The following is a 24,609-nucleotide window of genomic DNA, read 5'->3' as shown; positions in this document are numbered from 1 at the left end:
AATAAATAAAATCTTAAAAAAAAAATTTAAAAAAAAAATGTGATCTGGGGCTCCTGGGTGGTTCAGTCGGTTAGGCATCTGACTCTTGATTTTGGCTCAGGTCATGATCTCAGGGTCGTGAGATTGAGCCCTATGTCAGGCTCCACACTGAGCGTGGAGTCTACTTAAGATTCTCTCCTCCTTCCCCTCCCTTTGCCCCTCTCCCCTACCTCAAACCCCCCACCTCAAAATAAAATGTGGTCTATCTGCACAATGGAATATTACTCAACAATAAAAAGGAATGAAGTGCCAAATGCTACAATATGTTGGACTTTGAAACATCAAACCCAGGACCAGAACACAGGCAGTCTGTTTCTGGATTCTAGACGCTTCTACCCTCTTTTACTTGGTTTTCACATGTCACCCCAATGATCAGGAGCATTCTGATTCCTCCTTATTGTTTAAGAGCATTTTGGCTGATCTCCCTCCACTGTAACCTCTAGCTTTCTGTGTTGTGCCGATAGGATCAGCAAAGTGCAAAGGAAAGCGGTCAGTGCCATCCACAGCCTTCTGAGCTCTCACGACCTGGACCCGCGCTGTGTCAAACCAGAAGTGAAGGTCAAAATCGCCGCCCTCTACCTGCCTTTGGTTGGCATTATTTTGGATGCTTTGCCGCAACTCTATGACTTTACAGGTAATGATGCCTTCATGTCCTTCCTTGGATTGATGGGGGCCCCTGCCAAGTGCCCCACTGGAATGAAGTTTCTGCTCTTAGCTCTAGTGCTGATATGTTTGTGTGAGCAGTTTTCCACACTGGTGCTCTCCAGACGTTTTTCATATAAGTCCCAATAAGTTTTGGGGTTTTTGGGGGGTTTGGTTTTTTTTCTTCTTTTTTGGTCCCTGTAAGTTTTTCGTTTGTTTGTTTTGTAAAGGACCACAGTCATGTGTGTGTGTTTTAAAATATTTTTTATTTTAATTTTTTTTTATTCTTATGTTAATCCCCATACATTACATCATTAGTTTTAGATGAAGTGTTCCATGATTCATTGTTTGCGCATAACACCCAGTGCTCCATGCAGAACGTGCCCTCCTCAATACCCACCACCGGGCTAACCCATCCCCCCACCCCCCTCCCCTCTAGAACCCTCAGTTTGTTTCTCAGAGTCCATCGTCTCTCATGGTTCGTTAAAATATTTTTTATTTTAATTCAATTATTTAACGTATAATATATTGGTTTCAGAGCTACAGGTCTGTGATTCATCAATCTTTTATAACACCCAGTGCTCTTTCCATCACGTGCCATCCTTAATGTCCCTCACCCAGTTGACCCATCCCTCCCGCCACTTCCCCTCCAGCAACCCTCAGTTTGTTTCCTAAGAGTCTCTTATGGTTTTTCATTTAGAAATTACTTGTTCAGTCATTCACTCATCTGCTGGTATATGATGAACTTTACAGACCATACATCACAAAGGATGAAATACTAACAGAATTACTCCCGTAGGAGATCACCACTCTAAGGCATTGAAATAAAGGTGTTTCTTCTCTTTTCTCGTATGAACGGCTTAGGAAAGAAGCAGACTCAGATGACCCTAAACAATTGTTCCATATCATGGTGTCGGGGTGTCTGGGTGGCTCAACTGGTTAAGCATCCAACTCTTGATTTTGGCTCAGGTCATGATCTCAGCATCATGAGAGTGAGCCCTGCATCAGGCTCTGCGCTGAGCGTGGAGCCTGCTTGGGATTCTCTCTCTCCTCCTCCTGCCCCTCCCAACTCTAACTCTCTCCCTCTGTCTCTATCTCTCTCAAAAAAATCATGGTAATCGTGGTGTCTTCAATATTAGGAAATTCTGCCATGGCAACGGAATTTTGCCTTTGGCCCTAAGAGGCTGATTCTGGGGTTGGAAGTCCATATCTCTCATTTTTCAGCAAGAGGACAATTGTCTTATAGGAGTTTGTGGACCTCCTGAGTTTATTTACATATTACAATGTGGATTAGGGAATGTAGATGAACAGAAAATGGGCAAGGGATGTATAGAAGCAAGCTTGGCCCAGGGGGTGAGCATCCTCTGGTGGTGCCTGACTGGAGTCCAGATTGGGAATACAGCTGTCTTCAAGATTTAACGATATAATCCAGAGCACAGCAGATGACCTGTAGACCATTGCCAGAATTTTGCCAAAAGTTTCTAGAAAGTTCCATTTAAAGACCTATGACTCATTTGTTCCCAAAGCAGAGAACTGCTTTAGCACACATTCTCCTAAGCTTCCTTGTTGATGAGAATTTTCCCAATCAGTCACTTTGGATCAGAGCTTTTCAGCGCTTGGCCTTCAGGGCTTTTAAATCTCAATGGTTTCTCAATTCACAGCGGTCACCGTAGCACATACCCTCCCCAGTGTCCATCACCCACTGCTGTGAATTGTGCAAGACTGTTGAATCATAGATCTGTACCTCTGAAACAAATAATGCAATATATGTTAAGAAAAAAAAAAGAAGATAGCAGGAGGGGAAGAATGAAGGGGGAGGGAAATCGGAGGGGGAGACGAACCATGAGAGATGATGGACTCTGAAAAACAAACTGAGGGTTCTAGAGGGGAGGGGGGTGGGAAGATGGGTTAGCCTGGTGATGGGTATTAAAGAGGGCACGTTCTGCATGGAGCACTGGGTGTTACGCACAAACAATGAATCATGGAACACTACATCAAAAACTAATGATGTAATGTATGGTGATTAACATAACAATAAAAATAGGTACCAAAAAAAAGAACTTCATAATGAGGGGCATCTGCATGGCTCAGTCAGTTAAACATCTGCCTTCAGCTCAGGTCATGATCCCAGGGTCCTAGGATCAAGTCCCGCATCAGGCTCCTTGCTCAGCGGGGAGCCTGCCTTCTCCCTCTGCCTGCCACTCCCCCTGCTTGTGTTCTCTCTCTCTCTCTGAAATAAATAAAATCTTTAAAAAAAAAAAAAAAACTCAATGGTTTCTTGATGTATGGCATTGACCTTTATAGTCATGATGTAGCTGACAAAAGGGAAAACAGTGAAGGTATTCTATTATTAGAGGTAATATAGCGCATCTATTACATATGGAATCCTTAATACTAAGAAGAATATATAGTTTTTTAAACAGATACAGCTGAATTCAAATTCCAGCCCCTTTATTGCTAAATGTGACCTTTGAAAAATTCCTCAACCTTTCAATGCCTTCCTTCCCCTTTCCTCAACTGTAAAAATGTGGTAACAATGTCTACATCTTAGCACTGTGATAAGGATGAACTGAGAGACCCTCTATAAAAGCATTTTATGTGGCAAATGTTTATATCCTTCTCTCTGTCTTTTATAACCATGACCCTGTGCATATTTAGGTGAAGTAAGAATGCATCCTCAAATCTGATAATGTTACCAGATCTCACATAATTGCCACATGCTACTCATTTTACCATTTGTTTAAAAACTCGGCTGCCTTTATTTTTTTTTATTTTTTTTTTTAAAGATTTTTATTTATTTATTTGAGAGAGAGAGAATGAGAGAGAGCAAGCACATGAGAGGGGGGAGGGTCAGAGGGAGAAGCAGACTCCCTGCCGAGCAGGGAGCCCGATGCGGGACTCGATCCCGGGACTCCAGGATCATGACCTGAGCCGAAGGCAGTCGCTTAACCAACTGAGCCACCCAGGCGCCCTCGGCTGCCTTTAAACACAAATAGTGAACTCTTATTTTAAAAAACTGTTCTAAAAATATTTGAGTTCTGTTTTCAGAATTTTAGCAGAAGGAAATACTGTTTGCAATCTAATTTTCCTGAAAATTTGAAGATACAAATACTTACAATGTTGACAAGCATAACAAAATATGAGTTTTTAATGAATCAATGAGTTGCAAGTGATTTAATAACACTTTTCTAAGAACTGCTTAAGCAAAAACTTTGTGTGTGATTGGTAGTGAAAAACCAACCTTTTAAGTGGTGGGTCCTTTTTTTGTCCCCACACATCTAGATCTACATATAAACATAGGTATGTCTATATTATGTAGAGAAAATAAATTAACATTCATTTCAGATATTTGAAATTTAATACATTATTGCCGAATTTGTGACTTGTTAGCTTGTTAATTTATAAAGAACTGAATAGTTCTGTAATTACGGGTTCCTTTCTATTTGGTCATTATTTAAAATATATGAATAGAGTAAAAAATATATTATACACCTGAAACTAATATTATACTAACTAACTGGAATTTAAATAAAAACTTAGAAAAAAATTTAAAAATATTGTATTACAGGGAAGTGTTATGAATGCTTTGAAAATTTTTATTTTTACAATTTGAAAAATTAATTTCTAGCTGAATCTTTTGCTGAACATTTTGTCTCTTTTATTAGCCTGCCTGCTTTTTCCTAGAGATGGTAGCAGTTTAGCAGTAATGCTAAACATCAGGGTTGTTGTTTTTTTTTTAAGATTTATTTACTTATTTGAGAGAGAGAGAGAGAGAGTGTGTCGGGGGTAGGGGCAGAGGGAGAGGGAGAGAGAGAGAATCTCAAGAACACTCCCCACTGAGCAAGGAGCCTGATACGGGGCTCAGTCTCACAACCCTGAGATCATGATCTGAGCTGAAATCAAGAGTCAGATGCTTAACCGACTGAACCACCCAGACACCCCAGTAGACATCAGGTTTTAAATTACTGTGCTGACTTTAGTGACTAATAAGTATCAGTTCCTCCGTGGGTAGGAGACATAGGGAAATACTGTTTTGGGCTTCACATCAGCAAAGATTTTTTTTTTTTTAACTTTTAGAGAGCAAAAATTGAACAGAAAGTATAGAGACTTCCCATATACCCCCTGCCCCCATGTATATACAGCTTCTCCTGTTGTCAGCATCCCCCACTAGAGGGGTACATTGGTTACCACTGATAAATCTACAGCAGTACATCATAATTACCAAAGTCCATGGTTTACATTAGGGTTCACTCTTGGGGTTGTAAATTCTGTGGGTTTGGACAAATATATAATGCTGTGTATCCATGATTATGGTATCAACCAGAGTCGTTTCTCTACCCTAAAATTCCTCTGTGCTCTGCCTGGTCATCCCTCTCTCCCCCAACCCCTGGCAGCCACTGAACTTTTTATCATCTCTGTAGTTTTGCCTTTCCCAGATGTCATAGAGTTGGAATCATATAATATGTAGCCTTTTCAGATTGACTTCTTTCACGTAGCATGCGTTGAAGATTCCTCCGTGCCTTTTCATGGCTTGATAGAGCATTTCGTTTTACTGCTGAATAATACTCCATTGTCTTATCCATTCATCTGCTGAAGGACATCGTGCTTGCTTCCACGTTTTGGCCATTAGAAACGTGCAGATTTTTGTGTGGGCATAAATTTTCAACTCCTTGCCTAAATACCAAGAAGCACCGTTGTTGGATCATATGGTAAGGCCAATGATGTTTTCATTACAGCTGCAGATGCCCGTAGTGGAAAAAATCGTGCCAATGGCTCAGATGAAGACCAAGAAGGGACCAGTACAATTAACCAGAACGTGGCGCTGGCCATAGCCGGAAACAATTTTAATTTGAAGACAAGTGGAACAATGCTTTCTTCCTTGGTATGTTGGTGCACCTTTCTCTGGTTTATTTTTTGTTCTGTGTCTTGTCCCATCTTCTCATGGGCTTGTTCTTGTATTTACCTACCGGAACCCAGAGCAGAGCGGGCTGTGAGATTCCCGCCTCTTTGCTCAGTTCTGAAAGGCATCTGCGTGGAGCTAGCAGCTGAGAAAGGGAACGGCACACATGAGGCCGCAGAGTCGCAGGTGGTCCTGGCTGCAGCGGTAGGTCCACAGGCCAAATGCAGGCAGTCTCAACGGTGCCTGAGTTCAAGGTTCAGAGCACCAGAAAGAGGTGAACTTGGGATATCTGAGATCGGCGCAAAGAAGATCAAACCAAGGCTCCCTCGGGTGGGAGGCTTGAGTGGTGTTTATTCTATGTTTATCATTCACACTATGTTTGCCTCCAAAAAAATGGTTGAAATGGTTGAAGGGGCCAGTTGCTTGGGGTGAGTACTTCTTAGGCAAAAGACTTCAGCTTTTCTGGGTCCCCAGGGAGCCCAAACAGAGTAGGATAGCTCTGTCCTTTTGCACAGACTCTGGGCTTAAAGAGCAGCACCTCCAGGAACACAGTGTCTGATTTCCTTGAGGTGGGAACTCCATTCCTTGAGGAGCTCGATTCTTCCTTTGGCAGACAGTGACAGCGCCGCATTGTCCAGCTTCATTTAACTTTGCATTTCAGTGTAACGTATACATCTGCAGAGAACTCCACTTGGTTCTCTCCTGGGAAAGGCAGCATCTAGACCTAAGTAGCTTCTCTGCTGGATGGCTTTCCTCTCTTCCCTCTAGCATTTAGCAAGCCCCCACCCCCAGGACAGCCCCGGGAGGGCTAGAGGGCAGGGATGTAAGAAAGAAAAAAGACCCTTGAGAGTTGACATCACTCATCATCCTGCAGTTGGAGACATACTGTGTTTTATGACCTCCTTCACCTTAATAATGTGCATCTTACCGAAGTTAGCTGCCTAAGGCAGTGTAGATGCCTTTTACATTGTTAATTGGCTCAAAGGGCATATGCTCAGATGCCCAGAGTTCACTGTTAGAGGATCTTCCCTAGGAAGTTATCACTAAGGTTTTCATATCTTCTTGTCACCATACTCAGGAAGATTAAACTAATTCCATAAGCCTTGTCATTCCCAAACCAACATTTCCTGCACATACTCACAAATAGGCGGTTTCACATTCCATTGGGTATTAGCTACACTGTGTGAACCAAGGGTGCAGCCACATAGTGTTCTTTGTCTTGATTGGATGAGTAAAAGAAAGTGTGCTCAGCACTCAAAATCGAACACTTGGGACCCAGGCCTTAAAACAAAGAGCCTGAGCCCCCACCCCCCACCCCTCAGGAAAACATAAATTGTAATTGAAGTCCCAGCACAGAGGACTCCACTAAATTAGGGATTTGATTCATTTGATTCATGAATGACCCTTATATTATACTTTGGACTCTGACACCAGAAGTTAATTCTTGAACAGTTAGGATGTTTCTAGAGCCTGGCTAGTCTTGTTCTCTGCTCTAATTTCAACCCTCTGGTGTCCCGCTGGAAGGAGAAATACTTGGAATCTTAGCAGCTTGGGAGCTCCCTTTGTATCATTGAGACTGGGCGGGGGGGGGCTGGTCAAGGCAGGACAGACCATCAGACCACACTGCTCCGGAGCCGGAGGGTGCCACAGGATGTGGCTGAAAGCCTGGCTCAGACACCGCCCCACGTGAGCCCCTTTGCTGAGCACCTCAGCTCAGGGAACGCAGTTTCGTAGCCCTGGAAAGGTTGGGCTCCTGGAAACAGTTCCCCAGCCAGGGACAAAGTACAGTGCCTGTGTTCTAAGAGCTTAGCATCCCCTAAGTTTTGGGGTGCCTATGGCTCTACTTCTTCCCCGCGTCCATCTCGCCCTCTGCCTCCCTGCAGCCCTACAAGCAATACAACATGCTGAATGCCGACACGACCCGCAACCTCATGATCTGCTTCCTCTGGATCATGAAAAATGCCGACCAGAGCCTCATCAGGAAGTGGATCGCCGACCTGCCATCCATGCAGCTAAACAGGATCTTAGATCTCCTTTTTATCTGTGTCTCGTGTTTCGAGTACAAGGTGAGTGTGAGGTGGCTCAGCCTTGCACCAGCTCTTAGCTCCCAAGTTCAGGTCGATGTTGTTACTACGGTTCCCCTTGGCTTGGGGGTGGGGGGGAGGCACCATCTGTTGGTCTCACTTCTGTATTAAAACCCATAACCTCTTTGCATTCTAGATACGGCCATTTCTCAGGGGAAGGATCTCTGCCTTCTGCAGAGAGAAGCCCATCCCATTGTCATTTGCAGGATAGGACACCCCCGAACAGTATCTCCATGGGGGCACATGTCCCAACTGGCTGTTCTTCACTGCAGAGTGTTGTGTTTTGGGGGTTCTCCCCACGCACAGACATCTCACCACACTGAACAGCCTTCTGCCTCTTTCCTGTCCAGGGAAAACAGAGTTCTGACAAAGTCAGTACCCAAGTCCTGCAGAAGTCAAGGGATGTCAAGGCCAGGCTGGAAGAGGCTTTGCTCCGCGGGGAAGGGGCTCGGGGGGAGATGATGCGGCGCTGTCGGGCTCCAGGTGTGTTGGCCTTGCCCTTCCCTGCTTCCCGTCAGTGAGTTTTACACCCTCGGTGAGGAGAAGCGTCCTCACAACACGAGTAGACCTACCACTGCTTTCTTAAGATGTTAGGATAATAAAGACAAGCAGGTTCCCGGATTCTGTGCATGATGTATGGAATGTTAGCTGTGTACTTGCGAAGGAAGGCTGCTGTCCTGAGGTCACAGGAACCCTGGAAATGTCCCCAAATGTGTCTTCTGTTTAAGACTTGTCAGCGGTACAGGTCACATCCAAGGACATGAGTCACAGGATAGGTGGGATGTGGTCACCCTCAAGGTCAAAGCCTCTTCCCGGGGCATTTGACTGCTCGTCTTTGTGGAGCACGGTCAAGACACTGGATAATTCTGATTCCAAAATCATCTCCCCAGATCATTCAGGACATTACTAAAACACAAACGATTCCCCACCCCAACCAGGTGTATCCGAGTGTTCCAGGCCTGCCAGGAATGATCTCAAAAAGGCTGACCTCACTGCTGTAGAGTAGAGTGAGGTTCTCAGGCATGCTCCGTCTTAGTCACCATGCTCAAAGTTACAGAGTGACAGCTCGTTCTATGCAGTGGGACACAGTGGCTGGAAGCTTGGGGGGAGCTCAGCTCTTGCAGTGGTGGCGGGAGGGCACCCCCATTTAACACCCGCATGCTCCTCTTCAGTAATTCACTGAGAACCCCAGTTTTACTGGAACCCTCTGTTCAGGACACACGTGCTCACCCACACTCCAGAAAGGCAAGGGTTCTAAAGCTGTAGGCTGTCAATCAAAGCACAGGTGGCCAGGTCCTGGGCAAAGCCATGTCTCCTCCTGGCGTCCCGCATGGGCTCTAATTAGCCGGAGGCGCGGTGCTGAGTCCTCTCCCCCGAGCTTGTTACGGAACTTGTGGTTATCTTAGAGGGTTTCGTGCTAATCACATTCCTCTCGTGCATTTCTTAACTCCTAGGGAATGACCGATTTCCAGGCCTCAGTGAAAATTTGAGATGGAGGAAGGAGCAGACACATTGGCGGCAGGCTAATGAGAAGCAAGATAAGTGAGTCACTCAGCAACTTTGTGCTACTTTTACCTAAAGTCTAAAACCCTTTTTCCCAGGCTACTTGTATTACCGAAACAACTACATCCTTCCAAGGGTAAGAAAGTGAAACATCATTATCTGGGTAAATTCACTTCGTCCAGGGACCCAGGATAACCAAAGGTATAAGAAGTTATGATTTTCAGCTCTGAAAACTTGACCACACTGATAAGCATTTAAAGAAAACTGATATTTAGCAATTTCAGATAGCTTGACAAAAGCTGCTGGAGGGGACAGGACAGGGCACCCAAGACCACATAGTTCAAATTCATATTTCCATTCCGGAAGCATGTACAAAAGGTGTAGTCAGAGATATTTATGTCAGTATCACTCAATATTTTTAAAATGGAAACATTGTAAATGCTCAAGAATAGGTGTAAGGAAATGTTAGGTTGCTATTAAAATTTCATGACATGGGACATGCTTATGATATAATGTTAAGTGAACCAAAGCAGGACAGACACTTGATTTTAGAGTAGAATCTTAAATCTCTAACTACATAGGGTAAATACATTTTAAGACTGGCAGGAAATTTACCAAAATATTAACAGTGATTTTCCTTGGGTGGTTCTCTTTGGGTGTTGAGGTAATCGATGTTCTTTTCTTTATACTTTGCTGTATCTCCTACAATGGGTATGTGTATTATTCTCTATATATACACACACATATGCACATATATACACATATACATAAGATAATACATGCTATTATCAGCAAAAAATATAAAAAATGAAAGAAGAAAAATCCTGCTGCTTGGATTACAACGTATGAGATATATATGTGTAAGAATTTGAATACGTAAGGACATACAACTAGATATGTTGAACAGAGAGCTCATGTCTGCCATTCCTCTTTGCAGCAGATAGTCTAATGAATCTCAGGGTCCACTGAGCAAAACATTACATGGTTAAGGACCCTGCCCCACACACTCGACAAGGTATAGGTCGCTCATCTCCTCAGGGTATGAAGCCCCCATCCCGGAGGTATGGGGGTAGGGCAGACTTGAATAACATTGTTGTTTCGTCAGTAAATACGTTTACTGTCTTTGTTATCATCACAAGAATGAATCATTCTAGTCCACTTATGGGACTTTTGAGAGTCAAATTTATTTTAAAACATGAAGGAGATAAACACATTCTTATTACAGATGTTACTGAGAAAGCCCAGTTGTTGCTCTTATTAATAATATCCATTTGCTGTGGGTATTTTATTCTTGCTTTAAATTCCCTGAACTAATTTTTGAGATGTTTGGTTTTGAGAACCCATAAATTCTAGCTCAGGCCATGCGCACCCTTGTCTTCCCCAAAAAACAAAAAGAAAGAAAGGCACGTGGAGTTATGTGCTACAGAACCACTTAGGGGGTTGGGCCATTTCCTCTCTGAGATTAGGAGAAGAGCCTAACAAGATATGTTTGGCCCGGGCTGCATAAATTGAGGTTTTGGGAAACCTGCCCCTTTTGCTTGCAGAAATAACACCACACTGAGCCTTTCCATGCAGGGCCTCTCAGTACTCCCTGGTCAGGGGCAGCGTGGGTTATTTTGTTTTGTTTTTCAAGAGAAACCATAGTGAGATTTAGCTATTTGGAAAACTTTTTGTCATTATAATAGCGGTGTCTTTCACCTTTTTCTTTCAGATCATTTTTTAATTATTTTGGATCTGTTTCTTTTAGAGCAGTAATTTTCAACTGGGCTATACGCTAGAATCACCAGGAAAGCTTTTAAAGCTCCCAGTGCCCAGATGTACCCCAGAACAATGAATTCAGAACCTCCCGCAGTAGGACCCAGAAATCAGGATTTGGTAAAACTCTAGGCAGTGCTGTTGTCCAGTCCAATTTTAGAACCAACGTTTTAAAGGACAGGCTGGTAAGCTTTCTAAAAACTGGATTAGAGGCAGTGATAGTTGAATGAAAATACAAGTGTACTTAATACCACTGAACTGTACACTTAACAATGGTTAAGATGGAAAACTTTATGTTATGTGTATTTTACCACAATTGAAAAACTTTGACAACAAAAATGAAAACCAGATCTAGGTCTGCATTGTCCCATAGGGTAGCCACATTAGTTATACAAGTGAAACATAGGCCAGATTTTGACGATTTAGCACCAGTGAAGGAATGGAAAAGGTCTCATAAGTAATTTTTATAGTGATTACACATTGACAATTTTTTTTCTATAATGGGTCAAAAAAAATATTTTCGGTTACTTTCACCTGTTTCTTTTTGCTTTCTTTAGTGTGGCTACTACAAAATGGAGAAGATATTTGTGTTCGTCATTATGTGTCTGTTGCATAGCATTGCTCCAAATCAAAATCTACCAATATATTTTTTTAAAATAGCTTTTATATTTCACTTTCCTTACACAAATACTATCGCTTGCAGAATGAAAAACAACGTAGAGCCCCTTGGGACCAGAGAGCCTATCCTAAGCTTGAAAATTTTAAAGATTTTATTTATTTGTCAGAGAGAAAGAGAGAGCACAAGCAGGGGGAGCGGCAGGCAGAGGGAGAGGGAGAAGCAGGTTCCTCGCAGAGCAGGGAGCCCGATGCGGGACTTGAGCCGAAGGCAGACTCTTTATTGACTGAGCCACCCAGGCGCCCCGGTTTGGAAACATTTAAAACACAAGGAAGTATTTATTCTGAGCCCTCAGAGGCATATAAGCAGAGGCAGAGATCCCATTGTTGGGTGAAGGGGACTCAAGAACAGCTAGGTGGTGATCCTGGTCCAAGATTTCTGGGCTCACATCATGATGCCCCAACCCCTAGAGTGACATTTTGGCCTCGGGGGTGTCTTGGGGAAATGAATTCTTCACACTTCCATTTTCTGGCCACTAAATTTAGATGATACAAAATATCCCTTTCCAGCTTCACTTAGATTTTATGAGAATCAATGAACTAGTGCCTGAAATATTCTGGTTCCTCAAAATGGAAACCTCACAGAGAAGCAACACCAGGCGATTTCCCGTTCCCTACCATTCCCTAGTGGGTAGTAACCAGTAAACACCCAGCGGGATGTTAGATGACCTGCTGTCCTGCAGGAATGCCACCTTGCTGCCCACTGGGGAAAAAAACAAAAGGTCGCCACTTGACCGAGCAACCCCCCAAGGTGGTCTTTGGGAAGTCAAGAGACTGACTCTTCCCTGCCCCAGTTCAGAAGTAGCAGCTTTCCTAATCCAGCAGCAGCGTTGTCTGCCAAGTTCAGATCCCATCCATCCCCACTCCCCCTGCCTGTGGCACAGACTTCCCTTGATTCGGATCTAGAGATGGTTCTCATGCAGGAAATCCAGGAACGGCCCGAGGCTTCACACAGCAATCGGATTGGCTAGCCTAACTGCTAGTAGCGACCAGTAATTGCTTTTCTCCCTATTTTTGTTATTTCTATAACTGTCATCATTATTAGGCACTAATCTCAGAAAGGGTCCTGCACTCTTTGGTTACCTGTGGCCAGCTCGTCTGTTTTCATTTCAGAATGGACTATTCAGAACATTTCTTTATGCTTTGGTGCATAGATTTGCCATCACTGAAATATGGCCAGGGTTGATATGCTCTTTAATTTGACCTCTTTTTTTTTCTTAGAACAAAGGCAGAGTTAGATCAAGAAGCCCTGATCAGTGGCAATCTGGCTACAGAAGCAAATTTAATCATCCTGGATATGCAGGAGAACATTATCCAGGTGAGGACAACACACACCTGATCTGTTCGACATGTTTACTGGAATTTAATAAGGAATTCTTTATAGATAATTGTGAAAGAAATGTGATCCCAAAATGCCCCCCCCCCCTTTTTTTTTTTTTACCATTTACAATAGTGTTCACCTTACAAATTCCAGAGATACTCAACATTCTCCTGGCTTCTTTGACTCACTGCTCACTTAGGTGCTTGACGAGGTGCCCCTCGTAGTTAAATCTGCCAAGTGTGTACCAAGTGTAGAGCGTAGACGGTGGCTTGTGGCTAATGATCTAGAAGAGGGATGGTAGCTAGGGTTTTTGTTTTGTTTTGTTTTGTTTTTTGTGATGGGCCAACTCCAGTTGAATTAAAGTTGACATCTAGTATGGGAGCGAAGGTTATGACTGGGCTAGGTGGAAAAGGTGCTAGGTCTGAATAATGAGGTCTACTTTGGACAGTGATTGGTGAAGGAAAGTTACTTGTACCATGAATTTGCCATCCCTCGCCGTGAACATTGCAGTAAGACAATTTACCATACTAATTTTATCCCCTAAATGAGTGTTTCCAAAAATTCCCAAGAAGTCCAGGTCATAATGGGGTTTTGGTTAACCTGAGAAATGAGTCCCTCCATGTTTCCAGCGAGAAATCATTTATTCGGGTAGATCCAGTGTTGCTTTTTGGAGCTAGGAATAGAAATATTGTTGAAACCCAGGAAAACCTTAGTTATCCTACTTTTAGGCGGTCTAAAATCAAAAGAATTGTTATAGAAACATAAAGACAAAAAGTATGTGGTGTCTTTGATATCTTAAACACTTGGCATCATATTGATTATATCTCTATCCCTCACTGCTTTGACTGCTATGTACTTACCAGTTCTCAAAATGTTTTTTTTTTCCCCAAAGAAATGGCACTTATCTGTCATTCTCTTTGGTGGTATTAGTCTTGCTGTTCTGTTTAGAAACACTGCTGCCATCAAGCAGCCCCTTTTATACTGGGAGGCTGACAATTGTGTTTTGGAAGCCCACAAGGAAAGCTGTGCCTTCTATGTAAAGAAGGAGCATTCCAAGAGCTGTTGTCTGGGGTGGGAGGATGGGATGCCTTATAACTTAGTTCAGCAGCCCGGAATTGGGCATAAATCCCAAATCATTTGGGAGTTTTGGACTAAAGTCATTTGGAAATAGGTCTTCAGCTGTCGTGGTAATGGATGATGTGTGTGGGGTGGCCAAATCCTGAAGATCTTAGACTAAGAGAGATGGAATGTCAGCATCGCTGTGCTAATTGTCAAGAGCGCCAACTTGTGTCCTTCACCCCTCTGGTCCCTGGCACAGGGATTCAGTGACACTGTTCTTCCGTTCCCCTCAGGCCAGCTCGGCTCTGGACTGTAAAGACAGCCTGCTGGGAGGTGTTCTAAGGGTCCTGGTGAATTCTCTGAGCTGCGATCAGAGCACCACCTACCTGACTCACTGCTTTGCGACACTCCGGGCTCTCATTGCCAAGGTAAACATGGGATGCTTGTTTTCTTACTCCTAATTAAGAGCTGAGAATCTCATCTGGCTTCACACTTCTCCCATCAGGTGCCCCCAAACCCACACAGCATGGTATTTAGTGACATCAAGGTAAAGGTCTTAAGTCTCCCTAAGAATAAAGAAGATGCCCTGATTTTTTGAGAACTCACCATTAAGAACAACAGTGGCTCTCACACTTGAAATGTGGATGGAACTATAGACATTTGACATGGCCACTCACTGGAGACATGAGGGCAAACCCAGCTGAGCACCTTTATCTTTCACCCTTTCCAATACTGCATCTGGGTGAGCTTAATGTCCTGAACATGATGCCCATCAGTAAGTCTTGCAAAATGCCTTGTCATGAAATGAGAGAAGATTTAGAAGTAAATTTCTCATAGCCTGAAGAATATAGATTTTCCTTACATCAAGTGGTCTAATGCAGTTTACTTTCTCCCCCTGGATTGGAAAGCTCTCAGTCGGTACGTTCTTAACGGGATCTTTTACATTTTTTAAGTTTATTTATTTATTTAAGTAATCTCTACATTCAACATGGGGCTCAAACTCACAACCCAGAGATCAAGAGTTGCATGCTTTTCCAACTGAGCCAGCCAGGAGCCCCGGGATCACTTACATTTACAAAGTAGAATTCTCTTGCTCTCCTCCCCACTCAGGATTATTTTCTCTTTCTTTTCTTTCTTTCTTTTTTTTTTTTAAAGATTTTATTTATTTATTTGTCAGAGAGAGAGAGACAGCGTGCACAAGCAGGGGGAGTGGGAGAGGGAGAAGCAGGCTTCCCAACTGAGCAGGGAGCCTTATGTGGGGCTCGATCCCAGGACCCTGGGATCATGACCTGAGCCGAAGGCAGACGCTTAACGACTGAGCTACCCAGGCACCCCTATTTTCTCTTTCTTAGTCACCAGTAATTTCCAGGGGGCTCAGTAAACACAGGCTCATTCCTGCAGAGAGGTGGCTTTGCCGGTGAATGCAGCCTGGCTAACGATGCGGTGAATTACGCAGCCCTGATCTTAGTTGTGCAGTTCACAATTAGCTCTTAGGTCAACCCCGTTGCTTCCATTCATCTTCTGACTCTAGGAGCTCATTATCTTTATGGAGCAGTGCATGAACTCTTCTGGGCTGTCTGCTTGTCCCAGCAGACACTGCCCATTTCAACAGGCATCCAGTCCAGAAAAAAAATACGGAAGTGCCCAGGGATGCCTCACGGGCTCTGTGTCTCTCCTAGTTCGGGGATTTGCTGTTTGAGGAGGAGGTGGAACAGTGTGCGGACCTGTGTCAGCGAGTCTTACACCATTGCAGCAGCAGTGTGGACAGCACCCGGAGCCAAGCCTGTGCCACCCTCTATCTCCTCATGAGGTTCAGCTGTGGAGCCACCAGTGTAAGAGCTCACACCGGCGGGGTGACCCAGAATCAGTAGAGAAAGTCAGTGCAAAGCACTGGTTGAGGAAAGGTTTGCGGAATCGCCATTTCCTTCTGTCCCGTGTGAAGGAGACAATTGATGCTGTAGATAGATGGCAGCTCTTGAGTTTGCAATCAGAAGTGAAGATGGAGACTGATGAATGCCATGGTTTCCATCTGTGTGTTTCAAGGACAAGTGAATGAATATAGGTAGATTAAAAGTTGTCCTCTGTGGGGAAAAATACAGCAGGCGGGTTAAGAATTCAGAAGCATTTGTCTTGTTTCCAAATTCTGATTGAATGGTACCAGACTGACCTGCGGAGGAGAATTTGAATGATCAGTATCATCTGAATTTTAATCAAAGCTTTGCAGCCTTTGGATTTATGCTTTATTACAGAAGAGTTAACCTTTGCTTTAGTTTATCTAGATTTTGGTTTCTTTAGATTTATCTAGATTTTCGTTTATCTAGATTATTTACATTTGTGGTTATGTTAACGAGCATGCCCAAGAGATCTTAAAAGATAAATTGGTCCATGGAAAAAAGACAGGGTCCTCACCATATGTTAGTCATAACTATTGAAAATATTTAGGACATTTTCTCGGGGGCCCCCAGGATAACGATATTTTTCCATAGGGCGAGAAGGGAAGGAGAAACAGAAAGTCACTGCCTGTCCAGGGTCCAGAATCTCAGAAGGCGTGGCCGTGGGGATACTGTTCCTTTGTCCAGCTAAAGTCAAGTCCCAAGAAGAGGAATCTTGGTACAAAAGGATCCGTCTTTGAGACCCAACTTTGTAGGACCCTCCCAGCCTTACAGCATGGAGGGCATCCAGTCCTCAATGAAAATTTAAAGGGAACTGACAGATTTATGTCAGAGCAATATCCATTTAAACCATTTAAACAATGATATGAATCTTGTGCAAAGTAGAGCTCACATTTCATTGAGAGGAAAGGAAACGGTTGAGACGGGGTAAAAGAAAACATTGGGGAGCTCCTGGTGTCTGGCTCCGCTGCCTTCCATTAGCTGCTCGCTGAGTGTCTCTTACTTGGTCCATCTTTTCCTCTTCCTGACGCAGAACTTTGCAAGAGTGAAGATGCAAGTAATCATGTCTCTGGCATCTTTGGTGGGCAAAGCACCAGACTTTAACGAGGAGTACCTGAGAAGATCCTTGAGGACGATCTTGGCCTATGCAGAAGAGGACACAGCCATGCAGGCTACTCCTTTCCCCATCCAGGTAAGCTGAGGAGCATGCCTTACCTCATGCACAGGTTCGGGATCAGCCAGGTATAAACTTGTGTATATATACGTGTGTGTGTATACTGTGTATCCATGTAACACATATAACATATAATTATATAACAGTTCTATGTTATACATAAAATATATAAATATTAATGACATACATAAAATACATAAATATTAATGTTAATGTAAATATAAGTAATATAAAACATTTATATTAAAAATAAAATAACACACAAAATAGATAAATATTAATAAATATTAATATAAAGTATATTTTATAAATAAATATAAATATATAAATATGTATACACGTATTTAATATCTAGCACACTATTATATGTAATATATGGCACACACACACACGTGTATAATACATAGCACACACTATATATATAATACATATAACATAAGCTGAAGTCCTAAGCTGCCTCTTATTTGGTATAAAAAGCCCTGTTGTTCCAGAGTACTGTTGAGGCCTCTTCCAGGTTGCAAATAAGTGAAACTGAGCTCAAGTTAAACAAAAAGAGGGAAGATAGTATAAGGATTCGGGGCTAATTGATGGAGCCCAAGGGCCAACTCACATCTGAGCCTCCGAAGCACATGGACCTGCAAAGATGAGGGCCATGGAGGGTCCATCCAGGCTCCCCTCCACCTGCGAGTTCTGCTCCCAGAGAGCAGCCCACCCATGGCTGTCCTGTGCCCTTCCAATGCAGCCCTAGCTGGTTACCATGGATGACAAAGCCAGGATTGTTTAGAGGTGTACACTTTTTTGCAGGTGGAGGAACTTCTCTGCAATCTGAACAGCATCTTATATGACACGGTGAAAATGAGGGAATTTCAGGAAGATCCCGAGATGCTTATGGATCTCATGTACAGGTAAGCTTTTCTGATAAAATCAAGGGGTGTCAGTTGAGGGTCTAGGGTTTGTCACTGTGGAGGTCTAGTTAGTGTCATTATTATAGGCCATGTGGGTACACTGTTGTGGATGACATCCAAGAGCATATATAGAAATTGGTAGAAATTAATCATTGAGAGTGAGGTGATTCATATACACCTTTTTAGAAATATCCCCCTAATTTAAACTGAGGTATCTTTCACAACAGTATCTTCTACTTACCAGAGAATGAGAGAAAAGAACTATCTATTATCATATGAATTATTTCCTATATTTTTTCCAGTTATATTCAGATTTACATGTACCGTTTTATTTAGAAATCATATTTTACTTAATAGTTTGAAACTTTGTCTTATGGTCCTTGTTCAGGAGAAACTACTTAGAGAAATAAATTGGTTCTGATGTGATGTCATAGACGGGTCGTACTTTTGTCTTGTTATTATTCTGAGAGAAAGGAAAGAAAAGGGAGAAAATTGCTAGAGATCCATTACAAGAGACCTCATTTGATTGGGCCTTTTTCTTCCCCATAAAACTTTAAGTAAATGCTATTTCTTGAGGTCCAACACACGCTACCTGTGATATAAAAACAACCGGACTGATAAATATTTGCTTTTTCCTCTCATTTTTGAACGGGTGGGGAAAACCTCTAAGGGCGGGTGGGGGTATTCTTGCGGGTGGGGGGAAGTGGCCATGCACAGTAGAACAGTGTCATTAACCAGCTGTCCTTGAAACTTTCTCATTCTGCCTTCAGAATTGCCAAGAGTTACCAGACCTCTCCTGATCTGCGGCTGACCTGGCTCCAGAACATGGCCGAGAAACACACCAAGAAGAAATGCTACACGGAGGCCGCCATGTGCCTGGTGCACGCGGCAGCCTTGGTGGCCGAGTACCTGAGCATGCTGGAGGACCACAGCTACCTGCCCGTGGGCAGTGTCAGCTTTCAGGTGGGGAGCTAATGCAGCTTTTCCTGGGGAGCGGTGGTTCTCAGCGGGGGGCGGGCTTGCCTCCCAGCCCAGAAGGCATTTGACGATCTCTGGAGACATTTCTGGTTGTTACAACCAGGGATCAGCTCCCACCGCCAAGAGTTATCGGGCCTCAAATGTCAATAGTGCCAAGGTTGAAAGAAATCTCATTTAGTGTATTATATTTGCCTCTTCTAATTGCTTTACTATCTTGTTTTTTAAAATTATTTACAATAAATGTAGAGTTGATAGCCACTCTAGGCATTCCCAAACACTCAGATCCATGATTTCATTTGACCCTCCCCATCCACCAGTGAAGCAGGCAGATAGGCAACGTACTCTGACTCCTACTTTACAGATAACAAAACTGAGAGAGCAGTTTTTCTAAGGTCATTTAAACTCTTTCTCAAAGACTTGGAGTTGGCACAGGACACTGAAAACTGAGAAAGTATTTTCCAGACACTAGAGAAATGATTTCCCACATGATCCATTCCTTTGATCACATGCCCCAACTCTGTAGCGTCCCACACCTCAGTCCCAAAGCAAGGAAGGAACCGCATGGACCTGGGAAAGGCAAAAGGGAGCTGAAGCAGTACTTTCTTAGGATAAGCTAAATATTGCCCACAGTTAGCAAAGGGTCTAGCAGGTCTGAAAATTGGCTCAGGCTAGGATGCTCAGTGGCCACTTGGATAGCTTTTGCTGAATAGTTTAATACAGTCTTTAGAGAAAATAAAAGTTTTATGAGTCCTTTTGTAAGAGAGACATAATCTGCAGCAATGACTCTTCTTGAATCCACAAACAGTCCAGTAATAGAGTCCTTTTCAAGCCAGATTCACAGTCATTTGTAAGTGCTTGTATTATCCTTGTTTCAATCTATATGACTGATTTTATAAAAGGCTTTTTTTTTTTTTTCAGTCTTGTTCTACAGCACAATTTTGTGATGGCTATGTGAACCAGAGGGAGAGGACAATTCAGAGTAGCTTCCCCAGGCTTTGGGAAGAAGTCACTGGAACCATTGCTGGGGGGCGGTGGTTGGGACCTTCTGATTCCCTAGAACTCTGTTCACCTGTGTACCTGTCTGCTTATTATTAAGCCCTCCTTTTTTGTGGCTTTCAGTAACAATAATATTTATTCTAACATTTCATCCTCAGCAAATCACTTCTCTTCTCAATTCAGAAATGTGTGTTATAAAGGCCAAAAATGAAATTCTTATCCAAAAAGCATAAAAATATCACATCTGATTTTCATTTGCATAAAAGTGAAGGAAGTTACAAAAGTCATTTTAGATGTATCTGCTGCTTTCATCACATTTATTTTGGCCGTTTGATATTATCAAGGATAAAATATTTTAAGTGCTACTCTTTCAATTCCCAGAAAATCTTTGGGTTTTTTACTTAATGTTGAATCATATTATCCTCTTTCCATGCTTCATTAACTGAACTATTTCTTGTCATTCTTTTATGCCTTTTTCACAGTTGCTATATTCTATTTGATATTTATCACTTAAGTATTAATGGCATTTCATTATTGACTCTCATGTTTGGTAAGCTTGAGAATTCTAATTTCGCCTAGAATTCATTTGATTTGCTTATAATAAGCCATGCCAAGGCGAGATAGAATAGTTATTCTAGAACCAACAGGAAGACTCCACATTGTCCCCATAAGGGAGCATTGAGCTCTATTTTTCATGTATCTATATCCATTCATTTATTCTTCTAGATGATATTCATTGAGCACTTACTGTGTCCTCGTGAACTTTACCTTCTAGCCAGGGAGAGCGACATCATCTAACTATTCTATTCCTTATTCAATTACAATTATGATAAATGCTGTAAGAAAGAGGTACAAGTGGGGCGCCTGGGTGGCTCAGTTGTTAAGCGTCTGCCTTCGGCTTAGGTCATGATTCCAGGTCCTGGGATCGAGCCCCACATCGGGCTCCCTGCTCCGCGGGAAGCCTGCTTCTCCCTCTCCCACTCCCCCTGCTTGTGTTCCCTCTCTCACTGTGTCTCTCTCTCTGTCAAATAAATAAATAAAATCTTTAAAAAAATTAAAAATTAAAAATTAAAAAAAAAAAAAAAGAAAGAAAGAGGTACAAGATGCCGTGTTTATAATCTGACCTAACCTGGGGGTCGTGCGAAGCTCAGAAGGACCAGGAAGGTGAAGGGGGAGGCAGAAGGAATTGTGGAGTATCAGGTCTTCATGATACACAAAACATGGTGAGGTAGGTATTCTTGGCTACGGAAGAGAAGCCAAATTAGGTTGTTGCTTTTGAGCCAGTTCTTTTCCCTCAAAGGAGACATACCAAATCTTTTTTGGAAATGTATACTTGCAAGTGACAGAATACCAAACCTAGACTGACCTAGGGTAGAAATGGAGTTTATTAGCTTCCGTGAGGGAGATGAGCCAGGAGCAGCACCTGCCGAACTGGAAGGAGAGGCCCAAACCGTGCCATCGGACCTCGGTGTTGTCACCACTTCCTGTCTCTGCTTTCCCTTACGTCGACTTCATCCTGCACGGGCTTCCCATGCTCACCGAGAAGTATTTAGGTTTATGCCTTCCCAGGTTCAAGACCAGGAGACCAGAGCGATGGCTCATTTCTAGCAGTTGCAGAGAAAGTCTCACTGCATCTTACTGGGTGTGACAGGGTCATGTGCTCGGCCCTGAGCCAGTCAGAGTGGCCAGAGAAATGGAATGCTCTGATTGGCTGGGCCAGAGTGGAGGTCCACACCTGGACTTGGACGGTTTCCCAGGAGGTCTTACTCTACAAAAGGATGAAGGACTTCTGGACAGCATTAACAACAGATGTTCAGAGTTGATTTCTCAAATGCTGTGTGCTTTAGCTTTCAACCTTGTTCTGCGCCAATAAAATTGAATTTTTGGAGAAGAATTATAAACTGGAGATAAATAAATCTGTGCAAGGAAAATAACTTTGAGGCCACTGAATTCCAAGGCACTGAGATCGTTGAAATTCTGTGTCCCAGACTGCAGTGTTTCTTGCACAAATGTGGATACGGATACATTCTCAGATACTGCTGTGACTTTTACCTCCCTGACTCTGAAGCCAGGAAAGTCGGCCAGAATCCTTTTTCTCTGGTTACAGCTAATAAAGCTTCATTACTTCAGAGCTGTTCCTCTACCTGTAGAAAATTACATACAATTCTCATAGTACTCATTTCTTGAGTTATTAGATTCTTTCAGCTGAATCCCTTGGACTTTCTCTTATTTCCAGTTTGGAAACATCACAATAGAAAGGCCAGGTTTGGAAAAAAGACTGGCCATAAGAGAGTCTGAGCGTCTCATATATTCCTCAAAATACATTACAGTCTTGGATGTGAAGATAAGAGGACTGTGACAGCTCTTTTCCTTGATTGCCAAGGTTGATGTGCTTGATCTTGCTAGCCAAGCCAGGAAGCAGATGTTTTTACTTCCCAAGCCAACTCTAGTCAGTTGGTAGTGGTTGACTGGAGTGCTACACTAAGAAGAATTTTGAGAATACAGTTGACCCTTAAACAACATGGAGATACAACCCCCCACCCAGTCAAAAACCCACAGATAACTTTAACTTCCCCCAAAACTTTACTAATAGCCTACTGTTGAGCAGACACCTCAGTGGTAACATAAACAGTTGATTCACCTGTGTTTCGTATGCTAGGTGTATAAGATATTGTATTCTTACAATAATACCTAACTTTTCCTTAATATTTTTGGTATTTCTAAACTACACGATTTCTGAGTTTTTCAAATTGTTGCAAATCTCAAAAAATTTTTCCAATATATTTTTTAATTTGATTTTATTTAAATTCAGTTAATTAGCATATAGTGTATTCTTAGTTTCAGAGTCTAGTATATTTTTGAAAATGCGTACAAGTGGACCTGTGCAATTCCAACCCGTGTTGTTCAAGGATCGACTGTGTATCCAAACTTCAAGGGAAACGGTGCTATAATTGATTAGTTGTGCCTGTTACGAGTGTAGGAATGGGAAAGAGTGGCATGCGTGCTACCTGTTTGCAGTCTCTAAGCTGGGAAGATGCATTGCTTTTATGCTCCTTATGCATTTCTTCCACAACTCTGAGACAGGCTGAAAAAAAAAAAGATTCTTAACATGTTAAAAGTATGAGAGTCACTGCAAGGGCCAGAGCTGGGGTGAGGCCAGAGGCACCTAAGGGGCAGAATGTAAGGAAGCAGCTCACTCCTAGGGTCAAGCAAATTCAGAGTCATCACTTACTGAGATTGGATGGACCCTGAGATTGAATGCCTCTCTAAAGGCTGTGCCCTCGGTTTCTCACTTGGTTCACCCTAGCCTGGGCCCTGGTTACTGCACTCTCTGCTGGAGACTTATTATTATTTTTTTAAGATTTAATTAGTTTATTTGACAGAGAGGGAACACAAGCAGGGGGAGCGGGAGAGGGAGAAGCAGGCTTCCCGCGGAGCAGGGAGCCCGACGCGGGGCTCGATCCCAGGACGATGGGATCGTGACCTGAGCCGAAGGCAGACGCTTAATGGCTGAGCCACCCAGGCGCCCCTCTGCTGGAGACTTTAAACTCTATGGTTTGTGTAAAGGAAAAGCTTGAAAAAAAGAACAAAATGGGAGACAGCAACAGTAATGGTTGCATTGCCATCAACGTGGCCGCCAAAAAGACATTTTCATTGGCTATTATCATATAATATGGCTGTTCAACTGAAGATCAAGTCACTAGCAGCACACCTCCAAGGTTCACTGGGCTGCTGAAACAAGGAATCTGCTTAGCTGTTAATTGGTCTTTGCCTTTTAAAAACCATGACCCCTGCTGGATGTCCCATAGGGTTATTTCATGACAGTAATTCAATTGTTCTTACATTGAGGTAAGTGTCCCTTTATGTATGTCCTCAAGGTCAAAAAGAAAAGAAAATTGTAAGTTTTGAAGACCAGTTGCTCAGTGTATCCTTTCAAAATAAACGGCAACCAGGGCGTCTTGTGGGTGGAATTAGAGATATTCTATAATCACAGGCTCTCTGAGGATCTTCAAACGTGGGCTGGCTCAGTGCCCCATCTTGGGTTCCTCTGGTACCTTTTGTTAGTCCGGTTCCCCTGTTCTCCGGGCTTATCCTGGGATCTCTTTCAGAACATTTCTTCCAACGTGCTGGAGGAGTCTGCAGTCTCTGATGACACCTTGTCACCCGATGAGGACGGTGTGTGCTCGGGCCGATACTTCACCGAGAGTGGCCTGGTGGGCCTCCTGGAGCACGCAGCTGAACTCTTCAGCACGGTCAGTGCTCACAGGGGTCCCGGGGCCTCCGCAGTGGGCCGAACCCCCAGCACTGTGAATGCCAGTCTTACCCCGAGCCAGGCAAACCTCCTGCTGGGCTGTGTGGGGTGGGGGGGCAGAGGGTGGCCCCAGATGACTTTGATGTATGCAAATTGCGTCAGGTCTGGAGGGAGCTGAGAAAACCTTTCATCACTGCAGTATTCTGGTCTTCATGGCAGGCTTTTTGGCTGGGCAGCAGTTATACCCGTATTATTTCCATTTACTAGGGGGTAAATTAGGCCACAGAGAGGTGAAATGGCTTGCCCACGGTTATACCACAAATGATGAGGCATGTTCTCACTCCCTCATTTTCCCTCTCATGGAGAAAAGTATTGGGGTGGAGCCACTGGGAAGGGAGGGAGGGAAGAGATGGACCAGCTACCTTTCTGACGAC

General features: G+C 43.2%; 1 protein-coding gene across 1 annotated transcript in view; it reads left to right on the top strand.

Moving 5' to 3' along the window:
• DOCK8 (dedicator of cytokinesis 8) overlaps positions 1-24,609 on the top strand; it is a 173,335-nt gene that overhangs the window by 124,839 nt on the left and 23,887 nt on the right. The window contains exons 28-39 of the mRNA XM_021694440.1: positions 504-673; positions 5,418-5,563; positions 7,465-7,647; positions 8,016-8,148; positions 9,120-9,207; positions 12,820-12,916; positions 14,272-14,406; positions 15,658-15,810; positions 16,904-17,062; positions 17,849-17,949; positions 18,720-18,912; positions 24,033-24,176. Coding sequence (XP_021550115.1) covers positions 504-673; positions 5,418-5,563; positions 7,465-7,647; positions 8,016-8,148; positions 9,120-9,207; positions 12,820-12,916; positions 14,272-14,406; positions 15,658-15,810; positions 16,904-17,062; positions 17,849-17,949; positions 18,720-18,912; positions 24,033-24,176 — 1,702 coding nt within the window. The remainder of the gene's footprint in view (positions 1-503; positions 674-5,417; positions 5,564-7,464; positions 7,648-8,015; positions 8,149-9,119; positions 9,208-12,819; positions 12,917-14,271; positions 14,407-15,657; positions 15,811-16,903; positions 17,063-17,848; positions 17,950-18,719; positions 18,913-24,032; positions 24,177-24,609) is intronic.

The sequence above is a fragment of the Neomonachus schauinslandi genome, chromosome 13, assembly GCF_002201575.2.
Source record: "Neomonachus schauinslandi chromosome 13, ASM220157v2, whole genome shotgun sequence".
NCBI classification, from domain to species: Eukaryota; Metazoa; Chordata; class Mammalia; order Carnivora; family Phocidae; genus Neomonachus; species Neomonachus schauinslandi.
The sequence above is the reverse complement of the archived record's forward strand: the minus strand, read 5'-3'. Positions and strand labels throughout refer to the sequence as shown.